Source organism: Drosophila santomea, chromosome 2L, assembly GCF_016746245.2.
Source record: "Drosophila santomea strain STO CAGO 1482 chromosome 2L, Prin_Dsan_1.1, whole genome shotgun sequence".
Classification (NCBI taxonomy): Eukaryota; Metazoa; Arthropoda; class Insecta; order Diptera; family Drosophilidae; genus Drosophila; species Drosophila santomea.
Genome location: NC_053016.2, coordinates 14,100,902 through 14,114,712, shown reverse-complemented (window position 1 = coordinate 14,114,712; position 13,811 = coordinate 14,100,902). Strand labels below are relative to the sequence as shown.

The window sequence follows — 13,811 nt, the reverse complement described above, 5'->3', positions numbered from 1 at the left end:
CCTTGATTACAATATGGTTTCGCCAACAAAATGCCTAATTTAATTATATATTTCCGTTCTGCGCATCGAATAACAAAACAAACCGCACTCACACACACACAAAGTCACATGCACTGGCAGTGCACCAAACACACACACAACCGCGCGCATCATGGAAAACCCTTGTATTCTGCAGCTTTTCAGGGATCCAGTATAATTGCCTTAAAGTTTACACACTACAACGCACACTCACCAGTTGTTAAATGCACTAGAAACACATTTATACCGAAAACTAACAAAAAACAAAACATTTTAATCCAATTCGCGTTAACAGTACAAATAAACTTTAACAGCGCGTGCACGATAGAGCTGGAAGAAACAGCGACGTGGTATCGATACTTCGATTGTGTCAACTATTTGAACATCGATATTATATTTAAAACAATTAAAAAAGGGAAAACTAAGATCAGATAAATATTTCGAATTTTAACTTCGTAATACAATTTTAACATACATTTTGTAGCAATAAACAAAATAAACAATAAAACAAAATTCAAATAAAATTTATAATGGTTGAAAACTTTATAGATCTTAGAATTTTAAAAGGCAAACATATTTTAAAAAGTATAAAACAAATTCCCCCAATCCTTTTAATTATTATTAATAATAAAATCAATTTATCGCAAGTTGGTTTTATAAATAATTGTATATTTGGTTTTTTTGTTGTATTATTTTTTTATACTTTTAAAAAGTAAACTTCTATTTTGATCGAAAGTATTGATTTAAGCACTGATTACACAAAATCGTGTGATTGATAAACTAAGTTGAGGTTTTTTTTTCTTTACATATAAATCGAGTGAGTTATTGGGACGAATATAGATTTAACAAAAAGTCGCGTTCGCAAAAGCAATATTGAAGAGTATTGGCTAACTTAAATCGCATTTAAATACATAGATTCGTGTGTATGGTTACAGCTTTACAGGTCTTTTGTCGTTACATATTACATCAATATCATAGATCATTGTTTACGCTCATTTTCATTTTCTCTATCAATAAAATTAACAACAATTCCGATGCATTTGATTGGGCACGTGATAAACATTGATAAACGTGCTCGCCTACTCAGACGCATAACAAATTTAAAATACTGTTTCTTCTAATATAATTAATGTACGATAACTGTTTCAGTAGTCAATTAGTAAGGTCAACATTGCAGTGAGACATGAACGAACATATATTACGTGGATACTTCTTCGTCTATGTCCAATCGAATATATGCCTTTAGCTCGTGTAAATAGTTTATCCATTCGTATTTGTTAGTCGATTACTAGATGTGTTACAAATTGGTACACTAGTGTGGATTGTTCCTCATTTGCGCGTGGGTGAGTTTAAGTTTAGATTATAGTCACTGTAGTTATTGCTGCGGTGCTCTCATGTCGAACAACATGGATTCATATTCATTCACAAAAACGAAACGTACGAATACGACGAGTATGCAAACTTAATCTACCGAGTGTTGTATATGTCTAAACATTCATAACGAACTATGGGTAGGTGCATGTTCGATGTCTGCTGATGCTGAGCACCCCTCCTCAGGTTGTCTTTTTCATAATTAACTATAAACTATATCCGTTTGCCGGTGGGGCAAACTAAGGCATGCCGGGCAGTCCGCCGCCCACAAGTCGCTGCTGTTGCTGCTGCTGGTGAATTAGGTTAACCCTAGCTCGCTGCTGCTCCAACCGCTGCACTGTGGCCGTCAGATGGGAGTTCTCCACATAGAGGTCCTTCACCAGGATGTCGGCATTCTGCAGTCGCTGTGTCTGTTCGCCCAGCAAAACACCCTGGGTTTCGATCCGGCTATGCAGATCGTTGAGCTCCACTTGATGCTGCCTCCAGGATTCTAATAAAGACATACAAAATAATTGAATGTCCTTGGTCAGTGTTACGTTTCTGCTACTTACGCTGCATCAGGGACTCGGTGTATTGCTGCTGCTGCTTGATGACATTCTGCAGATGGCGATTTCGCAGCTCCAATTGGTTCAGTCGCTGCTGAAGCGTTGGATGCGTGGTTCGCTAATGATAAGTCACCAAATTTGATTAATAAATATTCTCCGATAAACAAAATCCACGGCTCACCGCATAGGCCTTCTCGAGAACTGGTCGCGCCTCCTGCAATTGCTGCAGTTCCATGACCAGACCGTCCCGCTGCAGGCTCAAGTCCTTAATCTGCTCCTTGAGCGACAGCTCGAAGAACTTAAGGCGCTTCAGTTCCTCCTTCAGTGCCGACGGACTGCTAGACTTCTCGTGGCTAAGGCAAGACGTTTTACTGTTGGATTCGAAGCTCTTGTTGGACGCCGTCGACGACGTCTCACAATCGGCTATCTCTCCCTCCGATGGAGTCTGATGAGGGCTCTGGGCCCTCTTGGGTTTGCTGATCGGAGCTGGACCAGCATTGGCGCCGGAGGCGTTGGTGGTTCCACTGTTTGTTGGCGAAGGACCCGACTGAGAGCTTTCAAAGGGTGTTGTGCTAAAGATGGATGTTTCCGAAGTGGTGAGGTTATTGCTGTTTAAGGAACCATTGTATGCAAATGATTTAAAAAATAAAAAAACGCCGTTGAACAAATTGTCGAACTAATATTTAGATGCGAAATGAAAACGTCGAATGAAACAAATGGGAAAATTAACCAAATAAAAGCAGTTCCAGCAGCTAATGTCATAACCGAAAAAGTGCAATTCCTTTATATAATATATAATAATGTAAGCGTTCTTTATTGAAATCATATATCAATAAATTTCGAAAATGTGATGAGTTTCTTTATGAATTTAAATTATATTTATTAAACAAGCACAAACATACACTTAAAATATATTAAATTAACTTATATTAGACATGGTTAGATGTGAGGGATCAAACTAAAACATATATACAGGACAAAACAGTGCAAATTATGAGGGACACACAGGGATGCTCACACCAATTACACACAGAGATGCTTCTCATACTCACCGGCTGGCTGTCTTGTGCGATGGTGAGCCTCCGAGCAGTTCGATGGCACTGGCGGTGGCTTCATCCTTGGAGTCAGCAAGGGATTTCGCCGGCTCTTGGATGGTGCTCTGCAGCCAGAGGTAGCTGATAGGTGAGCTGGCTGGACTTTTTCCCGCGTCGGCACTCAGTTGGGCTACCGATTCCGATGTGAGTTCACAGGCGCCAGTGAGGATCTCGACGCTCTCACCCAATCTCTGTCGCAAATCCTCTATCTCCGATTGCAGAGAACTAATTTCCTGAGCCTTCTCCTCAAGCATTTCAATAGAGCTCGAGCGCAGTTGGGCTGCCTCTGCCTCCAATTCTGAGTACTGCTGCTCCAGCATATCGCGCTCATCAATGGGCGACAAACGGCCATCCTTGCTGAACTGTTCCTCGTACTCGCGCACCTTCTCCATCAGCTCGGTGAACTTCTTATCGCTCTCGTGCTGCTCATCCTCGTAGATCTGTCGCTCCTTTTCGAACAGCTGCCGCTCTTCGCTGAGTTTTGTTTGCCAGTAGTCCTCGCAATCCTCATAGGCGCGCTGCATTTGCTCGAGACTGGCCTCCAGTTCCTTGGAGCGGCTTTCCGGAGTTAGAGATCTGCCTTCTTTTGCCGCCTTGAGTTCCTTCTCCAACTCAGTCACCCGCTGCCTGAGGCTTGTTAGCTCCTTATCTTGGCTTTGACTTCTTTGCAGCTCAGAGTTTAGAGCTAACCAATCTCCGCTGTTGCTGGCATCACTCTGTTCTCCTTCGGTGCACTTGCGCTGCTTTCCCAGACGAGGGCTCTCCTCTGTGAGGTTTGTTTTGCTCGGCGAATCTCCACGCCTCTTGGTGGCCGTCGCCGCCGACTCCTGCTCCTCTTGTTTCTCTAGTTTTTCTTGCTTTTTGCCCTTGGTTTTCGAACGAATTAGTTCAACATTTAAGCTCTCGATTTCGATGGTCAGTTCGTCAGTCTTGTCACGCAGCTGGGCGTTCTCCATTTGAAGAGCAGCCAGCTTCTCCATTAGCTGGAGCATCTCCTCCTCCTTGTCCTCGCTATGCCTTCTTGGTCGCAATGGACTGTGCTCCGGAGTGCCACTAATGCTGCTCGGCCTTTGGGCCAGTTCCTGGTTGAGCTTAATGTTCTGTTCGAGCAGCTCTGTGAGTTGGATGTGAGCCTTCTGCTGCTCCGACTCCAGTTCCAAGTTCTCCGTGCGCACCAGTTCGAGTTCCGTTCTGAGGCGAACTTCCTCCTGCTCAAGGGATTTAAGCTGCGCCTCAAGCTTTCCCGTCATGCTGGTCCAGTGATCGCGATCATTGCTCATTCGCAACGTAAGTTCCCTCACCATGCTGGCGTGTCGTTGCTCCAGCTGCTGCACCTGCTTCTTGGAGTTATCCTCCAGTGAGGCATGCCGTTCATCGACTTCCACGGCCAGCAAGGCCACCCTTTGGTTAGCCGCCTTATTATCGGCCCTCAGCTTGAGGTTCTCCTCGTGCTGCTGCCTGAAGGCAAGTCGGTAGTTACCCAACTCTGTGGCCTGCAGAGCAGCCAGAGCACGCAGCATATTCGATTGCTCGTGATCGCCCTCGAGGCCACGCATCTCCTCCTCCAACGCCTTGGTGAGCTGTTGCAGGTTGACCTCCTCCTCCTCATCGAATCCCAGGACGTGAAGTAGGTTGCGAGTGTTGGGAATGCTGGCCAGCTCCCAGGCTTCGATAATGCTATGCACTGAGATCGTCTCCAGCTGCTGAGGCGTCACGGTGTCTGTAAATCATGGCAATTAACAATTAGCGTGGGACGAATGAGATTAGGTTCGCTGTTGTATATACACATTTATTATACATGTAGCCCAAGATACCAGGTGGGTGTGGGATTGGGAGTGGGGAAGGGTGTGTGTGAATCGATGGTGTAAGCGAAAGCGCCGAAAGTTTGCTATTTCTCTATATCAAATGGCTATTCGAAATGAGAAAATATATTTCTGTTTTGGCGTGATATTTAAAGAGTTAGGAATTAAACGAAGAAAATGGAACAAATTATAAAGAAATATCCTTCCTAACCGAAATTCATTTATATAAAATCTTTAACTAAATAGATTAACAAGTAGTCAAGGATTCACAACTTTACTAGGGGTTGAAAATGTGTAATATGTGATTATACCAGTAAGTAGAACGAGTCAATGGTGCGGCTACATAGGGTGCGATTAGAAACCGAATGACTGGGTTGGGGTTTCGGTGGGTGTGGGGGTGGGGGTGTTGACAATTGCTTCAGAGCGCACAAACCTTTGCAGCATGACCAACGGCCGCCGTGATAGCATCTCCAGTGCTCGGACGACGGTGCGGGATTGGTGGCCAGGTGATGGCCTACGGTGTGTACCGACAAGTGTTTTACTTTTATCATTGCTTCAAACGTAATTTTCGCATTTTGGGCTAACAACAACAGAGGGTGGCAAGGGGACAAGGGGATCGGCTAATCTGGGATTGTTCGGGTTGGTTGCTGGCCGGTGGGAACTTACCCAAGGATTCCACGCTGCTGCTGTGCTGCGCCTGGCTCTGGATGGATAGCTGTTTCAACTTGGCTGCTGCCGTCGGCGATGTAGTTGTTCCTGTGGTGCTGTTGTTCATCTTTCGGCGTGCTGGCAGCGAAGCACATCGCTTCAGTTTGCTGCCGCTGGTGTGGACGGACCGCAGGCGGCGGCTGCCAGGAAGATCGCTCTGGGACGAGGAACGTTGCACCTGTGGTTGGTGAAAATGAGATGCTTATAAGAAACTTATTCAATTTCATAATGTTTATTTAAGATACTTCATTTGCACTGTGGTACTTAGTCGTGTTCTACTGTACCAGCAATAATTAACGATTAAAAAAAATCTGTTTACTATGCACTTTTGCATACATAACCAATAGTTGTATCGCCACTTCGTACGTGACTTGCCAGCCGACACTCACCTGAACTCCCAGCTCATCGCAGCCATTGAGATTTCGGTGCTTCTGCTGCTGCTGCAACTGGTCCTCATCCGTATTGTCTGAGTCCGTGACGGATAATTCGTAGATACCATGTTGTGGCCTGGACCGGCGACCGTATTTCTTGGTGCCCACAACGAGTTTCGGTGAAACTTCGCGATCGGAAGACTCTGGCGGACTCTCAATGTATGTGCTGGTCAGCGGCTCATCCGTAATCACCAGTGAACGCTCTGTAAGATTCAATAGATATAGGTTAGTAGAGAACTGGAAGAGTTGTATGGATCTTAGGTGACTACCAAAGCGAGCGGCTAGCTTCTCAATGATCGGATCTGTTAACTGGCCGCCGGATCGGCGGTAATACAATCGCGTTCCCATTTCGATTTAGACTAAACTGCCCAGCTGAATGAGTCGCGTATTTATACAGGACATCGTAACCAGCTACCTGATTAGAATCATGCAGGATCAGGTAGTCGAGAACAGTTGGGAGTCGTAAAAAATTGTAAGTTGCATATATGATTTTATGACCGCCAGCTGCCGCCGTGCTAATCCGCGTGCTGAGTATGATATTCGTATCCTAAGGTCCTAAATTTGCCTAGAAGTTTCCGAAGCAGATAAGCAGGGGTTTGAAGCAAATGTGTATTATCCTTGCAAATTAGCCCATAGATTGAGTACTATAAGCATTATGATCGCACTAACTGCGTTCCTTTTTAGGGATTCTAAATTATGGAAGGTAAACAAAAAATCTTGGAAATCAGTATGAAATAATTTATATATTGATTGAAATAGGTCTATGAGATCAGAGTGTATTAATAGGGAAACCCATTCGGTTCCAAATCCGTGTCAAAATCGACTCACTATTTAAAATAAGTGCCTGGCAAACACTTCGTAATTATCTGATGTTGCTTGATAGGTAATTAAAGCGCAATTACAGATAAACAGTATGTTGTTCTATGAGTTGTTGTTTTATGTAAGTTAATCTATAGTGTGTTTGATTCTTAGTGTTATCTCACCAATAAAACCCGATGACGTCGTGCCATCGAATTCGGAGCCCAGGAAGTTGAGGAGAGCCTCCTTGAACTGGCCAAAGGACACGCCCAGCTGGTGGCTGCCGCCCAGGCTGGCGATCAGTGCGGATCCTTGATCCCGAAGCTCCAGCAGAGAGCAGAGTTTCAGCAGGGACTTCTCGTCCAGAAGTCCGCACTGCGTCTCGCAGCTGCGGAACATTTGGTAGAGCTTCTGCTCATACGGATCGGCGGAAACCTCCATTATCCGTATCCCGGGGGATTCAGTTTGCAGCCGTTCCAATCGATGTGCTGCTCAATTGCGTTTTCTCTTCGCTTTTTTTTCTTGGGGGGAAAATCCACAAACGCAGTCAGGGGTCGAAAACAAGAGAAAAGAAATATCGGGGTCTATGTATGTGCGTGGGTGGCAGGGGAATCACGCGTGTTTTTTGGACAGCAGGACGTTTGCGGGGTTACTAATACTACTAATCTATGATATGCACTTCGGAACGCAACATAAACACTCGCGGGTTTGCGGTTTTTTTTGGGAATAGCGTAATTTCTAGCGAGTTGATAAAAAACAATAATGCAGTAATACCGAGCACGGTGGCGCGCTCTGGAGGCCAGTTGGCGAACTTGCGACAGGGGTGACACTATCGCAGACTATCGTCTCCAGCGCTACACAACTATCGCGTAAGTGAAATATTTAGTAAAATATTTATCATAAAAAATAAAAAACTAGTTGTATCCGAGAGAAAACAAATTGTCATTTATAGTTCACTATCCTTTCTTGGCAAACGTCAGATCAGGCTGCCCAAAAGGAGAAAGAACGTCACATAAATTAATATCATCCGAAATAAAGATCTTGGTTCCCCATACAACACTTTTTAGCTGCAAAATGTTTATGGAATTTTAAGTACATTTTAATATAATAAAACGTGGTGTTTATTTTGAAATCATTCTTCCTTAAGCGCTGTAAAGCATTGCAATGAACTGCTTACGTGATCAAGCAGTGAATCTTGAATCAAGCAGTGTTTCACACACACACACACTTATATATATTGCTCGTAATACAAATTACACTAAATCTAAGCAGTAGCGGCTGTATTTTTTTATTTTAAAAAATTTAGTTTTGGAAATATAATATATACGAAATAAAGTTATGACAGAATTAGTTTTTGGTTACAAATTCCGACTAACACGTTTCTATCGCACTATCGATAGCTATTATGTCTAGCTATCGTCAACAGTGACAGCCAATAGTTCTATCGATTGTTTTGCAGCTCTAATAAATTCCATTTGCAAGCTAAAAAGGAGGAAAAAATACAAAATATCTTTGAGCATTGCAAACGATTGAAATATCCAACCGATAATCATGCGGATGTGCCACCAGTGCAAACCGACGACGCCGAGGGATTAACCGAATTGGTGCAGCCAATTCAGTCCAATCGGCAGGAGGCACTACACTCCGAAATCCGAGACTTCCGAGTGGTGACCCGAAGAAACCGCAGTCTCGCATCCATTTGCTTGTGTTACGGCAAACATCCTACAGCAGGATCAGAGGGTTTCCCGTTCGGCTAAGATGGCCATGCACTCGTACATGCGCCAGGGATCAGGATCTGGAGGAGGAGCAGGAGTAGTCGCAGATGGAGCACCGCCACTGGCCAGTCCTGACGAGATGCACGGTTTCCTGAAAGACAAGCAGGCGTGGGAGCACGCCATCTCCCTATACCAGGGTCCGGATCCACTCGATCATTGGTACAACTACATTTGCTGGTACGAGAATCATGCGCCCAGCGATCCGGAGTTAAAGTACCGCGAGACTCTGGAGCGTTGCCTGACGGTATATGAGCACAATGACTACTATCGTCAGGATGTCCGTTTGGTGCGGCTGTGGCTGAAGTACATAGCCATGCAGACGGATCCACTCCACTTCTACCAGGTGCTCTTTCAGCGAGGAACTGGTCGCCAGGTGGCGGCCTTCTACATTGGATGGGCTGCCTATTACGAGTCGCGTCAGGAGTTTAAGGATGCGGAGGCGGTGTTCAACTTGGCCTTCCAGGAGAAGGCGCAGCTCACCTCGGAGCTCCAGCACGCCCACACCAAGTTCGCCTATGCCAGGACACTTTTCCATCAGCGGCAACAACAGCAGCACCAGCAACAGCAGCAGCAACATCCCCCGCAGGATGCACTGCAGCAACTCACAAACTATGCACAGCAGCAGATGCCGCAGAGCTATTCACAACACCGTCCCCAGCCATATCAACAGAATGTCTATCAGCAATATCATCCGCAGGCGCAGGCACATCCACCCCAACAGCCTCATCACCCGGTGCCACAGCAGCATCTACCGCTAGAACAACAGGTGCCCTATCAGGCACCCTACCAGGAGCAGCCACGCTATGCACCACATCCTGCTACTCAGTCCCCAGCAGCAATTCCACCAGCGCAAGCCCAGCAACAACCGCAGTATGCTCCTGTGGCAGAGGTAAGCAATAAAATGTAATATTAAAGCTACTTGATAAACACTCCTTTGCTTTCTAGCCCCATTATGCACCAGCCCAACAGCCACAGTTGCATCCGCAACGAACTGCAGCACCGCAGCACCAAGTACAACAGCCACAGCAGCAGCAAAACGGCAACGGCAATCCACCTCCTCAACAAAGTCCTCCGGTGACAAACGAAGTGGCTGGCCTGCGCTTGCCACGCAATTTCCACGCTTACGGCCGCAACAACCATGAGACCTGGAAGCCGGCTTTGACGCTCGAAGAGCCTGATGATCCCTCGCGTGTGTGTCACTATGCCAAGCAGTTGGTATACCCACCGGGAGCAGGCATCGAGTACAGTCCCGAGGAGATACTAGCCCGCAAGTTTAAGCAGTTAATGGAACAAAAAGCCAAGCCATCGGAGCCGGCAGAACAAGAACAGCAAAATCTTTATAATTCCTACGAATCAGAGAAATCCTACTATATGACTGCTGTGGATGGAGCTCTTTACGGGCAAAATACTAGCAGTGGACAGGAAAATACGGGTGAGGAAGATGAGGACAATGACGCCGAGGAGGGTGAAGAGGAGGAAGCTGGAGAAGATAACGGGGATGATGAATCGGATGAAGAGGAGGAAGACGATGAGGAGGAGGAGCCTAGTGGACCCTACGCAAATGGCGTGCAGTTCAGTGCGCAAACCACTTTCGAGCAGGAAAACCGATCGATTAAGATAAAGTTCAGGAAGGAGCCCAGCAGCACCTACAGTGCCTATACCATAGAGAATGTTTACCAGCAACAACAACAGCAGGAGGAGCACCATCAAATAATCCATCAGCCACCGCAGGTAGTCCATCACCCTTCACCGGACCCGGCACCCGCTTCTCCGATTCCCATCCAGCGTCAACGCAACGGAAGCCACCACCATTTTCATCCCTACATGCTGGGCCAGACCTCGACGCCGAAAAGCGAGGCGAATGGCTATCGCAAGGCACGCACCAAAGTCAAGCGCAGCAAGTTCCAACCGGATCTCTGCAGCAATAGCAACTCGGCGTCCTCGGCGGCTGATGTGGCCATTGCCACCTCAAGTAGTGTGGTCGCCGGAGCACCTGGCACATTTAACGACAATGCAAACTTTTCGTTCTCTAGTGCCACAGCTTTGGATAACTCAAATAGCTCGCTGGCCTTGGCTGTAGATAGGCTCAACTTCCGCGACACATCGCAACAGCAGATCCTCCATCCGGTCAATAAGACCATACAAGCGCACAACAACAACAACAGCACCAGCAACAACAATAATGGCACTAGCACACTGGCCGACTTCACGACGTTTCAGGAGAACTCTTACTTTGCCACCCAACACGATACGGAAGCTCAGGAGCGTCGACTATCGAAGGCCGTTGAAACGATTGCCCGCCACATGGACAAGGAGGCCATCGATCCGTTTAACAGCGAACTGTGCCGTGCTTTCCTCGCTAAGCTGGACTTTCCTGGCGATCACGATGCCCATGCCAGTTACAAGATTGTCCAAACGCCACTGCCAAAAATATCCAACACTCGCTCGCTGAACGTCCTGGAAGGCGTTACCTTCAGCATTGACAAGGAGGTGGGTCGTGGATCCTACGGTTCGGTTTATAAAGCCACTGATTCTCGGACTGGTAATGTGGTGGCGCTGAAGTATCAGAAGCCCCCAAACACTTGGGAGATTTACATATGTGATCAGGTGAGATACATTTTCTTTACCACTTATTATTGTAATAAAATGCTAATACAATTTGCGTATTTTAGGTGCTTAAACGCATCAAGGAGCCGGAAGTGTTGCCTGGCTTAATGGACATTTCCACGGCGATTATCGCCCCAAATGCTAGCCTAATAGCCACCGAGTTCTCTCCGTTCGGTTCGCTGCTGGACATTAACAACAAAATCCGCCAGGCTACCACCAAAGTAATGCACGAATCGCTGGTGATGCACTTCTCGGCGCAGATCTGTAACATCGTGGACCACCTGCATCGCCAGCACATCATCCATGCGGACATCAAACCGGACAACTTCCTGCTGATGCGTGTGCCCAATGTGGACAGTCCGATCCCATCGCTGCGTTTGATTGATTTCGGCTGTGCTATCGATATGACCCTGTTCCCAAACGCTGAGAAGACAAAGTTCCGCAAGGTGGTGCAAACGGATGGCTTCACCTGTATCGAGATGCAGGAGGGCCGCAGCTGGTCCTACGAAACAGATCTCTTCTGCATCGCGGCGACCGTTCATGTGATGCTCTTTGGTGACTATATGCAACCGCAAAAGAAGGGCTCCAGCTGGGATATCCGACAGAAGCTGCCGCGTTACCTCAAAAAGCACGTGTGGACCAAGTTCTTTGGGGATCTGCTCAACATGCAGGCGGACAAGCTGCCAGCGCTGCAGGAGATGCGCCTCGTCTTCGAGGAGGAGGCGTACCGTATGGACTCCGAGCTGCAGAAGCAGATACGCGCCCTATCAAACATCCTGCATCGACGATAACCAATCTATTCCTATTCCTTTTTATTAAATTGTTTTCTGTATAACTCTGTTGACCAAGTCACCCATTTAGTTTGTTTGAGTTTTTATTTTAAAACAGTTTTCACTCTTCAAAGATAGTAACACCAAACCTGGAAAATCTCTGCCGACATGGCTGAGTTCATTTTCGCGATCTATTTTAAGCTAGTTTTCTGCGAACCAACTCCCTTTCGCCTAACTTAAATGTTTAATCTTTCTATACTTTATTTATTGTTTTGATGCCAAAAAATAACAAAAGCAAAAAGTACGCTACGAAATTCAAAATCTTTGTAAATATTAGGCACATACTCGATCTAAAGCAAAACTTACGAAATGAGTTTGTGTTAAAAAGCCCTGGATTTAATTGTAATTTTTTATGTACAGCACAATAAAACAATATATTGAAGGCAATGTAAAAAAGAGACGTACATATGTTTAAGACTAGTGCTTGCTGTACTATTGAGTAATATATAAAGATCTTTAAATGATAGTGAATAAATTGACGAAATGTTAAAGCAAAAACCATATAAATCGCAACGAGAAAAAGGAAAGCAGCGGTAACCCAGTTTCATAAATCAAATGCCAAAGTGGCGAACCCATAATGTGTGTGTTGCAGGCAATTGTCAATTTAGTGGGGGCATGCAACAAGTAACAGCAGCAGCAGCAGCAGCGGCAGCATCAACAACAATGGTGCGCTTGACCCACTTTTCCTTTTTGCAAGTCAACCAAACGGCACACAATTTCCACCAAGCGACTGGAAAAAGTTGCAACTTTTCATGCAACACACACATACACACACAGACAGTTGGAAAAGCTGCAACAGGCACACAAAGTCAAAGTCGACGCCTGCGCTGCAGCTTTTTGTTGCTAGTTGCTTGATATTTGATGCTTGAAGCTTGTTGCTTACTGCTTGTTGCTCGGTTCGCCAAGTGAAAGTAAAGTGGGACAAATGCAATTATTATTGCATCTAGTAACCGACTTAGAAGTCGTGGCGCGAAACTGCAGCTTGCAGCCTGCAGTTTGCAGTTTGCAGTTGGAAAGTTGCTCTGCCGGCGTCGCTTTTACACAATATTTTATTTAATCAAATTGCAAAGAGAAAATTGCAGCAGGCAGTCGGCAGTCCGCCGGCGATTGGCGATTTGCGATTTGCGAAAAACTTTCTATTTTTTTGTGTGTCGACTGCAACGTCAGCTGCAGCATTAGATATTTCAGCGGATTGTTTTGCATGCGATAAATTAATGAATGTGCCCCAGTTTCGGGGCCATGGGCATTGAGTGACAAACGGAGTGGCCAAGCGAAGCGAATGACAATGCGGCATTTATTAGATCACTGGGGCACACCGATCTCCATCTGGATCCCATTCCCGATCACCCGACCCGCCAGCCAAACACACAACAACACAAAGCAAGATGACAACAGAAACCTATAGAAATGGGTAGAAAGAAATTCGTTAATAGATCAGTTAAGTGCTGAGCTGCGACACTTAACTCGTTTCTAATTAAGTTGGCCAACGGTATTCGGGTCTCCACCGAAGGAAAGTCTTAATCCCAGAAAAGTGGGTGACTTTTCGTTAAGTACCCGCCAGCAATTAAGTTGGTTAAGATGCCATCAGGCTCGGCATTTCCACCGTCTGGACAGGTGCCTAAGCGGATTTGCCAGGACTTGAAACCAAGATTATAGTTTCACCATGGTACGATTGACTTAGAAATTAGCTAGATAATTCAATTAATTTACAGAGTTCCAAATCTTAATTATACAAATATTTAGTATAAGAATACTTTCTTAAGTAGGAAATATTTTGTATCTTAGGAAACATGTCTTGTTTCTCCCCCACCGAAGATCACTCAATGATGACC

At 45.7% G+C, this 13,811-nt stretch overlaps 3 protein-coding genes across 8 annotated transcripts in view; 1 reads left to right on the top strand and 2 right to left on the bottom strand.

The window, feature by feature from the left end:
- The window catches only part of LOC120458710 (bone morphogenetic protein receptor type-1B), a 52,476-nt gene extending 52,120 nt beyond the window's left edge, over window positions 1-356 (bottom strand). The window contains exon 1 of the mRNA XM_039646456.2: window positions 233-356. Within this exon, the coding sequence (XP_039502390.1) occupies window positions 233-290 (58 nt within the window). The 5' untranslated portion in view covers window positions 291-356. The remainder of the gene's footprint in view (window positions 1-232) is intronic.
- Window positions 357-1,010: 654 nt separating this feature from the next.
- Window positions 1,011-7,554, bottom strand: LOC120448515 (blastoderm-specific protein 25D). 6 transcript variants are annotated; one of them, XM_039630552.1, is made up of 8 exons: window positions 6,953-7,554; window positions 5,928-6,172; window positions 5,497-5,716; window positions 5,264-5,344; window positions 2,987-4,748; window positions 2,116-2,542; window positions 1,941-2,052; window positions 1,011-1,879 (listed from the first exon to the last, which is right to left on the bottom strand). In XM_039630552.1, the coding sequence occupies exons 1-8, from the start codon at window positions 7,206-7,208 to the stop codon at window positions 1,629-1,631; spliced, it is 3,354 nt and encodes a 1,117-aa protein (XP_039486486.1). In that variant the 5' UTR covers window positions 7,209-7,554; the 3' UTR covers window positions 1,011-1,628. The 6 variants fall into 6 exon arrangements, with proteins under 6 accessions (XP_039486486.1, XP_039486494.1, XP_039486519.1 ...); XM_039630560.1 differs by having other exon boundaries at window positions 2,116-2,506; XM_039630585.1 differs by lacking the exon at window positions 6,953-7,554 and adding an exon at window positions 6,239-6,336.
- Window positions 7,555-8,204: 650 nt separating this feature from the next.
- Window positions 8,205-11,994, top strand: LOC120453023 (mitotic checkpoint serine/threonine-protein kinase BUB1 beta). The gene is made up of 3 exons (XM_039637546.2): window positions 8,205-9,431; window positions 9,488-11,149; window positions 11,215-11,994. The coding sequence occupies exons 1-3, from the start codon at window positions 8,526-8,528 to the stop codon at window positions 11,938-11,940; spliced, it is 3,294 nt and encodes a 1,097-aa protein (XP_039493480.1). The 5' UTR covers window positions 8,205-8,525; the 3' UTR covers window positions 11,941-11,994.
- The last annotated feature ends 1,817 nt before the right edge of the window (window positions 11,995-13,811 follow it).